This window comes from Octodon degus, unplaced genomic scaffold, assembly GCF_000260255.1.
Source record: "Octodon degus isolate 3935 unplaced genomic scaffold, OctDeg1.0 scaffold00032, whole genome shotgun sequence".
Taxonomy (NCBI): Eukaryota; Metazoa; Chordata; class Mammalia; order Rodentia; family Octodontidae; genus Octodon; species Octodon degus.
This window is the reverse complement of record NW_004524608.1, coordinates 2,518,067-2,534,515: the sequence shown is the minus strand read 5'-3', so window position 1 is coordinate 2,534,515 and position 16,449 is coordinate 2,518,067. Positions and strand designations below refer to the sequence as shown.

General features: G+C 47.3%; 1 protein-coding gene across 1 annotated transcript in view; it reads right to left on the bottom strand.

The window, feature by feature from the left end:
• Positions 1-6,229: 6,229 nt before the first annotated feature.
• Positions 6,230-16,449, bottom strand: part of Pmvk (phosphomevalonate kinase) — a 26,075-nt gene continuing 15,855 nt past the window's right edge. Inside the window, exons 3-5 of the mRNA XM_004629802.2 lie at positions 9,578-9,730; positions 7,312-7,441; positions 6,230-6,748 (exon numbers count right to left, since the gene is read on the bottom strand). Coding sequence (XP_004629859.1) covers positions 6,612-6,748; positions 7,312-7,441; positions 9,578-9,730 — 420 coding nt within the window. The 3' untranslated portion in view covers positions 6,230-6,611. The remainder of the gene's footprint in view (positions 6,749-7,311; positions 7,442-9,577; positions 9,731-16,449) is intronic.

Below are 16,449 nucleotides of genomic sequence, written 5' to 3'. Positions count from 1 at the left end.
ACAGCGACCGCGGTTCAACCCCAGCACCACATGCCAGCCAGCCCTGCCCCCTGGTGGGATGAGCTGGCCATACACACACACACACACACACACACACACACACACACACAATAAATAAATTAATTTAAAAAAAAAATTTACAGCACTAATTTATGAGAATAAATTCCATTTGTCAGAGCAAAAAGGGATTGCAGGTAGCCCCAGAGCTGAGAACAGTTTTGATTTTTGCTAAAATCTGTGAGTCGGGGCTGGTGAGATGACTCAGTGGTCTAAAGCACCTACTCAGAGAAAGCTTAGGAAAGCACAGGGACTGCAGTTCAATCCCCCAGCACCACAGGCCAGCCAGCCCCACCCCCTGGTGGGCTGAGTTGGCCACACACACACACACACACACACACACACACAAATAAAATTTTTTAAAAAACAATAAAATAAAATAAAATCTATGAGTCCACCGCTTTCTGATCCATCTTGCGCTGCTCTGAAATCTGGTATCTCTGTTGGTGTCGAAGAGCTCACCCTCCTGGTGTCTGGGTCTCTGCAGCTGCTTCTTCTTGAAGTAAGTATCAGTGAGGTGTTTGGGGATTTTCACTTTGCTGATATCAATTTTTGTAGAGGTGGCAATGACAAATTTCTGGCGCATTCTTCGTAGATGAACACGATTAAGACTAAGAGGCCCAGTCACAAGTAGCAAGCTGCTGGCCAACTGCTCCAGGAAGACCACTCTCTTGCCTCTGTGACGCCTGGTGAGGATGATCAAGATGGCACCAGGAGTGATACTAGCTCAGTTTCCTCACATGCTGACTGAAGGGTTTCTTACCATGGCTCCAGAGCCTTCGGGGCACATCTCCAGTAGGGTAGTATCTAGGCATTTTCTGAAGCTTAACCATCCAGGTACCTCCATTCTTGTCCCCACCAACCTGTTTTTTGATAGTAGCAAAAACTTTCTCCTTCCTTTCCTTCTCAACCTTTGATTTAACAGCTGTGTACTTTCTCTTATACAAAGTCTTTCTGGAATACATAGCAGATTGGGAGTATCTACCAATTCCTTTAACCAGAATAGGATTTCGGCTGCAGTGGGGTGCCCCTTCTTGGACTTTTTTGCCTGCTTCACCTTACCCTTTTTACCAGTACCACTGACAGAAGCCTTCTTGGCTTCAGGTTTCTTCTCTTTACTGTCTGACTTCTCAATTTTTTTACTCACCATCTTGCAAGATCCCTGGCCCCATATTTTGATTTTTGTTTTGTTTTTACTTTTCTTGATACAGGATCTCACCGTGTAGTTCAGGTTGGCCTTGAACTCACTATGCAAGTCACGCTAGCCTCAAACTTGTGGCAATCCTCCTACCTCAGCCTTGCAAGTGCTGGGATTATAGTCATGTGCCCCTACACCCAGTTTATTTCCATTTTTGATTATGTGTTAATAGAAACATTTGTGCATGTGTATGTAGGTGTGTGTGTGTCCAGGGATTGAACCCAGAGCTTTCGTACTAAGCTATGTCCCCAACCTTTTTTATTTTTTATAGTGAGACAGGGTTTCCCTATGTCACCCAGTATGAATTTGGACTTTAAATCCTCCTACTTCAGCCTCCCAGAATGCTGGAATTATAGGCATGTGCCACCATGCCTGGCTTACGGTTGATTTTTCTACATCAATCTTGTATCTTGCTAACTTGCTGAACTCACTTATCAATTCTAGTAGCTCTTTTGGGAATTCCATCATATTTTCTACTTAATCACACCATCTTTGAATAAAGACAGTTTTATCATTTCCTTTCCTTGTCTCACGGTGCTGGCTAGAACATCCAGTAGAATGCTAACAAGTGATTAATGTGGACATCTTTGCTTTGGTCCCTATCTCAAGGGGAAAGCATCTGCTATCTCACTGTTAAGCATATTGTTTGCTGTAGGGTTTGTGTAAAGGTTATCAGGTTGAGATCATTCCATTCTATTCATAGTCTTCTGAGATGTGTATCATATTAATCTGTAGCAGTCACTTCCAAGTCCTCGTTTCAGTCCAAGAAGCCAATATTTGTAATCCCAAAGTTACGTTATTGGAATCCCATCAAGTTAATTCCAATCTACCACTCCCAGTGTAACCCACGGCAAAAGGAAAGACACTAAAACATATTTATAATTATTGGGGAACCAAGGGGCCCTAAGTCCAGCCATGAAGATGGCTTTCTGGAACCAAGAGAGCGACCCAGGGCCTCACCTGGTTTTTATTCAGTGGAGGAGTGGCTTGAGGATTGACTGAGAATTGTGGGAAGTAGGTGACTACTGTGAGCTGAGCTAGGTGGGTGGTCTACATTTACCTCTGCCATATGTAGAGAGGCTATGCAGAGACAGTAATCTGCTTTATGCTGTTGCGATAGTATCTAATGTTTTGGAGGGTCTGGTACTTCAGCTTTGATGTAGTCTTTCAAGCCCCAGGAAGTCATAGCCTCTGTCTCGAGGCTTGATCCCAGCTGGCGGCACAGAGCATTGGCTCTTCGTCTTGTCTCGACCCAGCTCACACTAAGGAGCAGCAGGTGTAGGTTATCAGGGAAACACACACACCACCTTTAAAGCCTATCACAGGCACCTCAGCTAGACCAATATACATTGCTTAAGGCCAACTGAAGGATAAACAGAAGTCCTAGCCAGCTCTGTACATAACAATATGAGGAAATAGGGTCAGGCTTAGTCAAAAATGGAGACAGTTGCTCTTCTTTTAAGAAGAGCTATTCAGGTGGTCCTCCACATTAATCATTAGAAAAGCCCAGATAAAATGAAAGTAAGCTACCACTGCAGAGCTACTAGATTGGCTAAAATTGAAAAGATCAATCCTGTAAAGTACTGGTAAGGATGCAGGGCAACTAGAACTCACTCTCTGCCAGTGCTCGTGTGGTATGGCCATTTTGTGATTTTTTTTTTAATTTGTGTTTCTTTTTTTCTTCCTTTTCCTTTCTTTTCTGATTGGATTTTTGGTTGGTTGGTTGGTTGCCTTTGGATATCTGCAGTACTAGGGATCCAACCCAAGGCCTTATGCACATGCTAGGCAAGCACCGTACCACAGAGTTACACCTCCTGTCTACCCCTGCCCCACTTTTTGCCCCTGAGAGTTTAAACTGAAGATTTTTATAGGTAAGTGGATACAACTGGAGACCACACTGTTAAGTGAAATAAAGCAGACACACATGTATATGCATTATATTGTCTCCCTAGTGTGGGAAACTGAAAAAGTAAATAAGATCCAAAATGTACCAGAGATATCATGAAATGAAAATAGACTTCAAAAGGAAAAGAGAATCGGGGATAGGAAAATGGAGAAAAGGAAGGAAAAAGATATAGATATATAGATATACAGATGCATACAGATAAAGGACAGTTAAGATAGTTATACTACTAATTTCTCTTAGTTCATTGATTTTATTTATTTAATTTATTTTTTTGTACCAGAAATTGGACTTAGGACTCTGCGTTTGCCAGGCAGGTGCTTGTGCTACTGTGCTGTATCCCCGGCTCTCTTAGCTCACTGAAAAGAAAGTTTGTGCTAACATTGTTTGGACAATTAAATTAGTTACTCTTGGGCTGGGGCTCCCTAGAAAGTACAGGGTCCCAAGTTTAATCCCGGGCACCACATGACTCTGCCCTCAGGCTCCCCGAGCCACCAAGATTGGGCATGGCGGCACACGCCTGTAATCCCAGCGCTGGGGAGGCTGAAACCAGAGGTCCACTATGAGTTGGAGATGTGTAGTAAGACCCTGTACCAAATACATTTAAAAGAAAAAAAAAAAAAAGAGAGAGAGATAAATTGGTTTCTCTTACTCTAATTTAAAGATAACAATATGTATTAACCATTGTTACCCTATTAATCTTGTTTTGAAATTTTTTTCTCTTTAAAATTAAAAAAAAGAAATTCCAAAAAATATTCACTTAAGAGCATGTATAGGAGTGCTCATAGCTCCTTTGTCTTACCCACACATTGCAAATAGCCCAGATATCCATTAACAAGTAAACAAGTCTGATGTATTCATTCCTCATGGAGCAATAAAAAGGAATTAATTATTGATATCTGTAATAACACAGACAAATCTCAAAATAATTATGCTAAATAAAAGAAACCAGACCAAAATTTAAAAAAGAAAGAAAGAAAGAAAGAAAGAAAGAAAGAAAGAAAGAAAGAAAGAAAGAGAACAATCAAATCCTAAGACAATGTTAGTATTACAAAGCCTTGCTGGTCTGCCCTGGGTGCCCAGGAAAGGTGAGCAGAATGAGACAGCACTACGGAAGCCAGCTGGGATCAGAAGTTGCACGCTCCTCACTCCCACCCCACCCCTACCCCATCCCCACCCCCGTGAGGCTGTGACTGGCTTCCAGGCCAGTGCCTGTGCCTCCCTCCTCCTCACAGCAGGAGCAGAGCCTTAGGAACATGCCAGGCCTCCAATGGGTTGAGTCAGAAACAAAGTGGACAAAAAAGCCAACCCATCTGCTTTTCAGCAACCCCGACTCCTTAGTCCCTGCACTTCTTACTTGGAGACCTAAGAAGGCCTCCTACTGGCCCTCCAGTAGCCTCAACCCTGACCCACCAACACTCTGCCTCCTAAAAGTACCTCTCTCTCAGCTCCAAAGCCCTCTCTGACCCCTTAGACCTTGCCCCACCTTGTGCCATGCCCGAGTGACTGGTGACACCTGGCTGCCTGTGTCTAAGGAGCTCCCTGAGGCCACAAAGTGTGACTCAGCAGCTCTCCCCCAGCGCTCACAAGGTGCTTGGGTCACACACTTTATTAAGGGAGTGGTTTCTTCTCGACCAAAAAAAAAAAAAAAAAAAAAAATGCCAGAGTTCAGGTCCAAATAAGGGTGTTCCATGAAGTGGCTGCCCAGCAGGGGTGCAGGTGGAGACAGAGCACACAGCCACTGGCGCCTAAGGCTGAGCATGGCTTCCCAGCGAGACGAACTGCAGCCACGCTCACTCCAGCTCTCTCACGTAATAACTGCTGGCTGGTCCCAGATGGGCACGTTATATAACAAGCTCTCCAAATCTGTTCATGAAACTTTAAGTTGGAATGACCGTTAGGAGTGTAGAAACACTAGCCTACAGGTGTTTTGATTGTCAGCTCTGCTTTTGTCTTGGTTGGGCACCTTCATGAGAGGTCCTCACTGTAGGTCACAGACTAGTTGCTCTGGGGGTCCCTATAGACTCCAAGGCTTGGAATCAGGGTTCCTTTCAGTGTCACAGGGATGGACCTGCCACAGTCTCCCCCTGACTGCTTTAAATTCACCTCAAGTGTGACCCAAAGACTTCACCTTCCATTTTGGGGGACACAGACCCATTGGCTTTGGCTCATCTCCACAGCTGGCGCTACTCCCGACTCCCAGGTAGTGCCCCTGGGACACAGGTCAAGCCCGCAGCACCACAAAATTCCAGCCACCTTCCCTCCAGCCTCACAGTCCTCTGGGGCACTGACCTGAGCTTCCCGTGGTACACTCTGTCTCTCCTCTAGACAGTCCTTTGAGGAATGGCCTGTGTCCTGCTCACCTTTGTGTCCTCAGTGCCTTGTGCCCAGTAAGGATGGTGGCAGCAGGGGAGGAGAGGATTTGGGTGAGGATGTGCCAAGTTTAGTTTGGACCAGGCTGAACCATTAATTTCTGCAGCTGTCCCCTTTGCAGTAAGAACTGACAGAATTTGTGGGAAGAAAATGACAGTAGGACCAAAGGGTGGGGGTGCTTAGCCTTGGTCTAGAGGTGGCAAGGAGCCATGGGACTTTGTGCCACCCTTGCAGGAGGTGGCAAAAGGGGCCAGACAGGCGTCAGGAGGCCTCATTCCACTCAGCACTGACAGTTATTAACCCTCTGACCCTGGGTAAGTTGTTTCACTTCTCTGAGTTCTTGGCATCTGCTAGATGCACATGAAAACACTTCCTTGCCCACTTCACAAGGTACCTGTGAAGGAATCTGCAAATTATAAAAAGCCATACAAATAAAAGAGACACTCACTGGTGACACTTTCCATGTTACCCTGAGCCGCTATTCCTGGGACTGCCCCAGAGAGCAAAGCCCTCAGACTCTAGTCCCACCTCTGACACGAGCAGGCCTGTCATCTGTGGGGTGCACAGGTCAACCTCTCTGGGACACCCTCCAGCCAGGCACAAGGTAAAGCAGAGACCCGAGGCCACTGCGACACCCGAGGGCCCTTCTGAGCCCCACAACAGGGTTGTCAGGGAAACAAGAGACTTCCAGCCCCAAGCATGCGCTACAGTGAGGTTTATTATCAAGCACACTGGGGAACCCCAAACCAGGGGCTGAACACACCCAGACAGGAAGATGAGGCTGGCACAGGCCAACAGTCTGGCACCAATGGAGGTGGTGATGTTCCTGCTTTGAGCACAGCTCATTCACCTCCTTTGTCCTTTGAGCATCCTGCTGAAGACAGAGGGAACCTCTCCACAGAGAAGACAGACTCCTCAGAGCTTTCCTGATTTACCTGACATGTTTCAGCCCCCTGGAGCCCAGATATCTAGACCAAAGCACTCTGTCCACCTCCCCCTGTCAGTAAGGACTGGACCTGGGGCTCCACAGAGTCAGCCTCAGTCTGGCCCAGCAGCTCCTGCGCATTCCTGGAACCTGACTCAGAGTCTAGAGCGGATGAATGCCAGCAGGTTCTCCAACTGCTCCTCCAGTTGCTGCTCATCTCCATGATTCTCAATAACCCAGTCAAAGCCCCCAAAGTTGTCCAGGCCACACTCTGATTCGGCATCATCCACCCCTATTGAAAGAGACACAGTGAAGTCAGGCCCAGCCCACCAGAGGAACCCATGTCTGTGAGACCCTTCTTCCCTGAAGGCCTTGTGGAGGAGCCCAGCTCCTCCTCATATTCTCTGTGGCCCCAGGAGTGAGACTTAACCTCTCTGGACCAGTGCCCTCATGGGCCACAGGCACAAGAACAGTGGCATCCATGCAGTGGCAGCTATGGTGTGACAGCAAGGCCAGCTGATGTGAAGTGCTGGACACAGTCCACCCGCCATCAGCCCCCACCAGACTGGACAGCAGAGGGGAAGGGCCTGGAGTGCATCCTAGTCAGCCCTCTAGAGAAGCATACTCCCCTTAGAAGACATCCCAGGAAGGCAGACCGGGCCAGGGGCACAGGGGACCCTAACCTTCCAAACCACCTTCTGCCAAACCCACTCCCTAATCTGGGGACCCGGCACTCCTAGGCCCTGGGCCTCAGATGCCCCTCTGTGCCCTTCCTTTGCTCAGTCGCAAACCTGCTAGGAAGCAGACAGGTGTGTGTGTCCTGAGCCTTGGGGGTGCACACCCTGAGCAGCTCACCTGGCATGAACACCCAGCCCCGCTGCTGTCTGCTCTCCACCGAGGCCATGATGCGGACCGTCTGCATCACAGCACCATAGGCTTCTTGAAACCACTGGATATCAGACACCCGTCGTGTGTCACTCACCAGCTGCAAGGGAAGAACACAGGTAACCAACAAGACAGGTGAGGGGAAAGAAGGCTACAGAAGCCAGCAAACCTGGCATTGGGTGCACCCCTACCACCCCAGTGCTTGGAGGCTGAGGCAGGAGAACCTCCATGAATTTGAAGCAGGCTTGCACTACATAGTGAGTACAAGCCGAGCCTGAACTACATAGTGAGGCCCAGTCTCAAAAAAATAAATAAATAAATAAATTTAAATAAATACCAGAAGCCATAACAGCGGTGCAGTTCCACCCCTACTGTGTGCCAACTACCTGCCAGACAAAGCATTTGTCCAATCAAATCACCAAATGAGGTTACCTGCTGAGTGCTGCCCCGAAGCAGGCGCGAAGGAGAGAGTGGTGAGCACAGTGTCCTTGTCCTGAGCCCCAGGAGCTTACAATGCAATGGGACAGACTTGTGCTACACAGCAGCTTCCCAACTTACGTGGGGACCACAGCGCAGACTGGCAGCGCCTCAGTCTCCATGCAGCTAGCCTGGTCCTGATGTTCTCTTCAGTCTTTCTTTTCTTTTTTTTTTTTTTAAATATTTATTTTTATTTATTACATTTATTTATTGTGTGTGTGTGTGTGTGGCCAGCTCAGCCCACCAGGGGGCGGGGCTGGCTGGCATGTGGTGCTGGAGGATCGAACCAAGGTCCCTATGTTTTGCCAAGCTTGTTTCAAGTAGGTGCTTTAGACCACTGAGCCATCTCTCCAGCCCCAGTCTTTCTTTTCTTGAGACAGGGTCTTACTCTCCAGCTCAGGCTGGCTTTGAACTTACTTTATTGCCTAGGATGGCCTCAAATTCATAGCAATCCTCCTACCTCAGCCTCCTGAGGGGGGGAAGGCTTTGTGATCCCTTGTTTCTTTCTTGTAACTTGTTTTCTGGTGCTGGGGACTAAACTCCAGGGCTGAACTGTGTTCTGCCACTGAACTACACCCCCACCCACTGCTTCAACTTTTTTTCGTAATATTAGGGTTTGAACTCAGCATCTTCTCCCTGAGCCATATCCCCAGCCCTTATTTTTTAATTTTGAGACAGGATCTCATTATGTTGCCCAGGCAACCCTCACACTTGTGGCCCTCCTGCCTTAACCTCCCCCCCCCCCAGTGCTGGGGTCATAGGAGTGTACCACCACACCCAGTTTAAGTCTTAAATCATGTCTCTCCTCTATGCACTCCCCTTTGCTCAATCAAATCAGACAGCTTCCCTCTCCTCCTTTGGGACAGCCACTTTCCTGGTACCCTCCCAGTGCGCCTTTCTTTCCTTCGGGTGGCAGCATGTCATCATGTTAAGAGGTCACCCTAGCAACCATAATGAAACATCAAGCCCTCAGCAGCCCACCTCATACGCGAGGCCTGCTTGATTTCCTTAGCGTCTATCTCCACCTGACACACTCTACTTCTTTTGTGCCTATCACCCCCCCATGCCAGGTATAACCTAAGTTCCTGGAAGGTGGAGACTCACTGCATTCTGCACCAGCGGCGCCCCAGGCCCTGGAATCATTCCTGGCATAAGTAGACTGGTGATTGCTGCCAGAATGCACGAGGAAGGAAAGGGTAAGTCACAATGGCAGCCCTGTCAGGTTCAGCAGTGAAGCCAGCTAAAGAGGGCAAGAAAAGGCACTGTAGGCAACAGGAAAGCAAGGCCCTGGTTCCAGAGAATTTGATTTAAAGAACAGAGGGAAGGCTAGGGCTCTAGGATCTAGAAGTCGGGAGGCCAAAGGGTGGCCAGAGCTACACCATCCAGGGCCTAGACCAGTGATGGGGAAACCTTCCCAGCTTTCAGCGATACAAGCAGGCCACTGCAGCACATGCGTTGTAGATCTGCTACCACTGGGACACCAGACATTCACAAGACCAACTTCGCTCCTGAGCACCAGGGGAGCCACCAAAGTGTCCCAAGCAACAGCAGCATGACTTGGCCTGTGTTTTTAAAAAGTCACTGTGATAAATGGGTCACAGGGGGCAAGAGCCAGAGCAAGACGTGGACACCAGAGCTATTGTGACCACTCACAAAGAGATGGTGGGACCTGGATGTGGCAGGGACGGAGGAGACACACATGAGCATAACAGTGGGCTGCGAAGCCAGGGTTTCTTCATGCTCCATGGAACCCTCTTACCCACACGGGCTGGGAGACGCCCTCCACGATCTTCCGGCAGAAGAAGCCCGGATCAGCCTGGCGCTTCTCCTCGCCCCAGCGGATCATGTCACTCCGATGAGCCTCTTTGTAACTGCTGGCATCCAGGAGTCTCTCGAAGTTCAAGCCATGCTCCTGCACAAAGCACATCGCATCTACACCACCAGCCTCTCGGCCTGGACAGATCGGCCCTGCCTCCCCTCCCCAGGCTGGCACAGGGAGAGTGAGGAGCAGGCAAGTGAGTGTCCACCTGGCCAGAGCTCCAAAAAGGAAGAAACCCCAGGCCTCCAAAACAAAGTGAAGGAAGGTCTCCAGATAACCCAGAAATTCTTTCTGTGTGCCTTTGAAATGTGTGCTGTGGTTTTCTCTTTTGTGAGTTTTACCTTCCCAATTACTTCTGGCTTAAACTAATCCCAAAATTGATTTGTGTCTCCTGTGCGCACAGTTAGCATTTAATTCAAGTGGGAAATTTGAAAAAGAAAAAAACCTGCGTTCTGCATTTTCCACTGTCCCTCTTGGCAATATCCACCTCCATCCCAAATCCTGACCTCCCCCAAGGGGAACTTCACCCTGGAGGCCCAGGCGTGGTGCGGGGTGGCTGGCTGCTCTGACCCGCTGGGAGCTGTTTCCAGGCTCCTCCCGACATGCCCCAGCTTCCAAGACACAGCCAAGCTCCCTCCAGAGGGTTCCAGGACAAAAGAAAAACCCAAAAACATCATCAGTTCCCTTCTACTGGCTGCAGCATGACCTCCCTGCCCAGATTCATGATCCCAGTTGCTGACCTGGATCTGAAGCAGGGTCAGCAGCCTGTGAGGCCAGTGAGCCCTGCTTGTCAGTTTTGTTTGCCATTGAAACTAAGAATGAGTGTGCTGACGTTCCATGCTGGAATTGTTTTAGTGTGAGGGGGAACAGAGTGTTGCTGAGCCTCCCAACCAGGGCAGGGTGGCCTAGCGGGGCCTCCTGGGGAGGGCTTAAAAATGCGAATACACGGCCAGGTGTGGTAGCACCCACACCTGTAATCCCAGCAGGAAGGCTGAGGCAGGATTATGGAAGGTCAGCCTGAACTTTCTAGTGAGAGGTACTGTCTCAAAAAAAAATTTTTTTAAAGCAAATGCAACCAGGTTGGGTTCACTCTGGGAGGCTGGGATTTGGAGGCTTGCACATTCAAGTCCAATTTAGCAACTCTGGCAGGACTGTGCTTCAAAATTACAAAAAAAAAAAAAAAAAAGAAAGAAAGAAAGAAAGTGTGTGTGTGTATGTGTGTGTGTGTGTGTGTTAGGTTTTTTGGCAGCGCAATATAAAGACAGAAAAGATAAAAAGCAGCCTTTATTAACTTCAGAGAAGATTGAGGGCAAATGGGGGCTCCGCTGACCTGAGACAAAGAACGCTGAGACTTCTATGGACTTTGGCTAGGGGTAGAGCTTGAGGGTTAGTTTCAACTACATGTAAGAAGCTGACTGGGGTCTCTCCTGTGTGCGCTGAAAAGGTGAGAGGAAATTGTATTCAGGACTGGGCCAGGGAGATGGCTCAGTGGAATAAGTGCTTCCCTGGCAAGCACAAGGGTCTGAGTTCAATCCCCGGTTCCGTGAAAAAAAAAAAAAAAAAAAAAATTGTATCCAGGACTGGGCTTGGGGGAGGGAGGAAGTGGTCACTGGGAAGATAAGGCTGTTGTTTTAAGGGCTTCAGCATGTTAGGTGACCACCATAATAATTTAGCAATTTATACTAGGGTAGAACCTACGCACCTACCTACCTATCTTATCTATCTACACGACACAGCTCAGTGTGAAGGCCTCATGTTCAATTTCCAGTAAGGAGGCAGGTGGCACAAAGGCAGATTCTTGTCTCCTGGGGCTGGGAGTTGACAGGCTCCGGTCCAGTACAAACTGCTACATTGTCATGGCCCTGATCCAACAGGGATGAATCCCAAAACAACAGCTTATCTTCCCAATGAGCGCGTCCTCCTGTCCTCCTCCTTCCCCACTCCAGCCCTGGATACAACTTCCTTTTACCTTTCCTGCCCACACAAGGGAGCCTCCAATCAGCTCCTGTGAGTCACTGGACCTGCCACTCAAACTCTGCCCCTAGCAAAGGTCCATAAAGTCACAGGCTCCCTGTCTCGGGTCAGAGGATCCTCCATCTCCCTGCCCTCAATCCTCTCTGTGTCTTCAGAGTTCATAAAGGCTCCCCACCCCTTTATTGCTGCTTCTCTGCCACACCACTGCCAATAAAACCTACTAGGAGTGTAGCTCAATAGTTAAAGGTGTTCTGTTTCTTAAGACAAGGTCCACTATATAGTTCAGTCTGGCCTTGAACTCACTATGTAGCCCAGGTTGGCCTCAAACTCAGTGATCCTCCTGCCTCAGCCAGGCATGCACCACCACAGCTGGCCAGTAGTTGGGCATTTATCTAGTTTTTGTTTGTCTGTTTGTTTTTTGAGGAACCGGGGATTGAACTCAGGCCCTTGTGCTTGCCAAGGAAGCGCTTACTCCACTGAGCCATCTCCCCGGCCCCTTTTTAAAATTATTTTTTGTTTGTTTGTTTGTTTGTTTGTTTTCATTTATCTAGTTTTTGTGAGACTCTGGCTTCAGTCCCCAGCACCAAAAAACAAGAACAGAAACTTCCTGACCTTTCCTGCCCCACCAGGGGCTAGCTCACCAGCCCGATTACCTGTCTGGCTCAGCAGGCCTGGGGTGGGCCTGACTTGGGAAGTAGACTGGTGCTTCGGAAGCCACCCCTCAGGTCTTACACGGGAAGGCTGAGCGCCTCCCCTTTACCTTCCTTCCTCCTCCCCCAGCTAGCACCAATCACACCCCACCCCGCACCCACCCCCGACACCCCATCTCCTGGATACAGGAAACTTCTGCATCCAACTTTATTTGGGAAAGAGTCTGCCTTAAAACTGTGAAAGCACTAAATATCCCACAATCCCTTTAATATAGACAGCTAAATCAGGTAAAAATATTATAGACAGTCAAGACAGGGATAGGCCCCCAAGGCGGTCAGTACAGACGATGAGAATGAACTGCAAAAGAGGCTAAGCCAGGGATGGTGGGGCACAGGTGGAATCAGGAGGCTGAGGCAGGATGAGGGCCAGGCTGAGGCCAGCCTGGGCTACACAGTGAGAACTTATCTCAAAATGAGGAAAAAGAAAGAAAAACATGTGGCTACAGGCGCATCCACTGAAAGCCAGGCCTCAAGATAAAGACAGAATGACCAGGCCTCCAGGCCTCACCAATGGATAAGCAATATAATTGGTATCATCTGGTCCAATAAAGTCAAGATAGACATCAGTCACCCAGGTGGTGGGTGACCAGGACTTATCACTTCCAAAGAAAACATGCTTGTTCTTTCCGTGCACACTTGCTACGTGACTTGCTTCCCTGTTAGATTAACATTACCCAAGTGCCTATAATTCCCCCCTCTCCCTGTGATATCAGGGATCAAACTTAGGACCTTGCACTTGCCAGGCAGGCACTTATGCTGCTGAACTATCTCCTAAGTGCCTGTAATTGTAATCCTAGATTTGTTTCTTTGTTTTTGTTTTTGTTTTTTTTTTTTTTTGCGGAACCAGGGGTTGAACTCAGGCCCTTGTGCTTGCCACGGAAGCGCTTATTCTACTGAGCCATCTCCCTGACCCCCAATAATCCTAGTTTTGTCTCTTATACCCACCTCATGATTTTGCTCTAAAAATTTCCTTTAAAAAGTAGGTTCATAGGGGCTGGTGAGATGGCTCAGTGGTCTAAAGCACCTTAGAACAAGCTTAGCAAAGCACAGGGACCGCGGTTCAATCCCCCAGCACCACATGCCAGCCAGCCCCGCCCCCTGGTGGGCTGAGCTGGCCACACACACACACACACACACACACACACACACACAAATAAATAAAATTTAAAAAAAAAAAAAAAGTAGGTTCATAAAAAAAAAAAAAAAAAAGTAGGCTCATTGACAACCCAGTCAGGCCCCCTCCTGTCTTCCCTAGAAGCTGTCTCTTCCTCAATAAAATGTCCTGGGGGCTGGAGAGATAGCTCAGTAGAATAAGCACCTGCCTAGCAAGTGCAGGGTTCTGAGTTCAATCCCCAGTACCGCAAAAAAATAATAAAATAAAATAAAATTAGCTAGTTGGAAAAAAAATAAATAAATAAAATAAAATGTCCTACTCTTATCCTCCACTGTTCCTTCAAATTCTTTGGTTTTGGGAATCACAGACTCAGCACAGTGGACATCTAGCAGGTTGGGAGACATAATGAGGTCCTCGGATCATTTGGAGTGCCCTACAAGGTACCTGGGAGGAGCTCAGAGGTTGCTTTTATTTCACAGATTCTGGATTGTGATTCATTTAGGTCATCAAACACAGCCATCCTTGTTTGTCCTTTGCTTATGCCTTAAACTTTATGCCTTGTCTTTTAGGCACTGTTTTTGTCAAAATGATTGTAAACTTAGGTTAAGAACATGGAAAGATTATATTTCATGATAAGACCTTTTACTTTTGCAGGCAAAATCCTCTTTTGTCTATGCAGCGTTCAGTCTTCCTGGTTGCTGAATTTGTCAGTGTTCCTTGCCTGACCTATTGGACTTGTTGGACAACAGTGCTAGGGAAAGGTGATGTTAGAGCACCGCCTAGTGGATGTTGATGTGAAATGCTGTAAAATGGGTCTTTTATGAAATCTAGTTTATATTTAGAAAATATACATGCCTACTAATATATCATGGGACTCCACCTGCCAGTTAAAAGGCAATAGGTGGCCAGCCATTCGTAAGACTTAGAGGACAGGTTTCACTGGGACAATCTGGCCCAGTCCCCGCTACACTGTAGAAAGCCTGTTGAGCCTGTTCCGCCTCCATTTTCTTTCCAGTGAGGAGGGATTCCCCATTCTCACCTTTCCATGCTAAGGGTGATGATTCCTGGGCAAGTGGTCTTAATAATGATGATTGTGAGAAGAAAATATTTCCTTTTTCTGATCTTATTTCTGCTCTTCTTTTATTTATTTATTTATTTATTTATTTATTTTTATTTCTGCTCTTCTCCCATCACTGTGCACTTTCCATTTTTGGAGGCATGTTTCTGCTAAAGACTAGAGGGAAGAGGGACAACCTGCTTGGGCCTCCTTCTTGTCTCTCTCTCAGACAGAAGCTTTCTTTCCCCCAATAAATATATTCTGCTCATAACCAAAAAAAAAAAAAAAAAAAAAAATTAGAAGGGAGAACACTAAACTGTTGCAATCTTTCCCTCCTATATAGCAAATAGGAACCTTTAAGTTAGTGCCCACAAGGTAACTCAGCAGACTAAGTGTCTGCTTAGGTAAGTGCTGGGAACAGGGTTCGATCCCTAGCACCACAGGCTAAGCCAGCCACCAAGACCCAGAATCATGGCACATGCCTGTAATCCCAGTGCTGGTAAGGCTGAGAACAGGAGGATCACTACAAGTCCTAGATGCATAGTGAGACCCTATACCAAATACACTTTTTTTTTAAAGAACCTTTAAGTTGAGTCCATAGAAAATGAGCATTTGCTAATGCCAAAGACAGGCAAGTCATGTGAGACACAAGGACACGTCCCCCATCTGATCAGATGAGACATCAGAATTTCCCGGCAAAAAAAAAAAAAAACAATTTCCCCTGTCTGGGGCTGGGGAGATGGCTCAGTGGAATAAGCGCTTTCCTGGCAAGCATAAGGCCCTGAGTTCAATCCCCGGTTCCACCAAAAAAAAAAAAGAATTTCCCCTGTCCAAGAGAACACATATGAAAGTCATGTCCCAGCTTACTGTTCTCCTATGGGAGACTGAATCTGAGACTTTGGAAAAAACTGACTTCTGAGTGAGACCAGAAAGAGCTATTTCTTAAGGCCAACATCAAAGGGACCAAACCACATTTAGTGTAACGGAGAATCCCCAACTCTGTCTCTGTCCGCCTCTCTGTCTCTCTTTCTCTCTCTGCTTATCATCCTTTATGTGTGTGGGGCAGGGAAATGCTTCTGCTAATGTGTAAATTGTGGTTGTTAAACAATGTGTCTAGGTTTGGAACTTTGGGCTTCATAAGTGTATTAGAAATATGCAGACATAAAAATTTTAGAGTGGGGGCTGGTGAGATGGCTCAGTGGTCTAAACCACCTACTTAGAACAAGCTAAGCTAAGCAAAGCACAGGGACCGCGGTTCAATCCCCCAGCACCACATGCCAGCCAGCCCCGCCCCCTGGTGGGCTGAGCTGGCCACACACACACACACATATACACACACATAAATAAATAAAATTAAAAAAAAAATTTTTAGAGTGAATTTTTGAGTAAAATTTAGCTTTGACTTGCTGCTAAAGAAGATTGCCTAGATGATTTGACAGCACAAATGTCAGAGATTTCTTCACCGTGGAGCCCAAGGCAAGATTTTTCCAAGCCATTACTTGATATCTGTCTCTCGAAGTGATCTCCTGTGCAAGCCAGGAAATGCTCCAGCTACTGCTGATTTGCCCTTGGATATTTTCCTCACTGTCTTTCAGAAAATTAAAAAGCAGTGGTTGAGGTCTCTTGATTATTGGTTTAATTTTGTTACCCATGTTTCCTCCTTTAAACATGACTGTTATAGCTCGAATCAATTGTAGCTTGTGCCTTTGGAAACACAGGCTGGAGTTAACAGTATGAGTTTCTAAAAAGGCCGAGGCACGAGGCCTTGTGGGTGGCCAGTCCAACCGGACCTATCTTCGGGTCACTCTCTAGATCGCAGCTACCTGCTCTGTAGCAGGTCGCCTCGGGGGATGCCCTGAGAAAACACAGAAGCCAAGAAGAGATTAAAAGGGATGTCTATTCTTCCTCTTTTTGCAGATGGGAAATGCAATGTCAAATTCTTTTTTTTTTTTTTTTT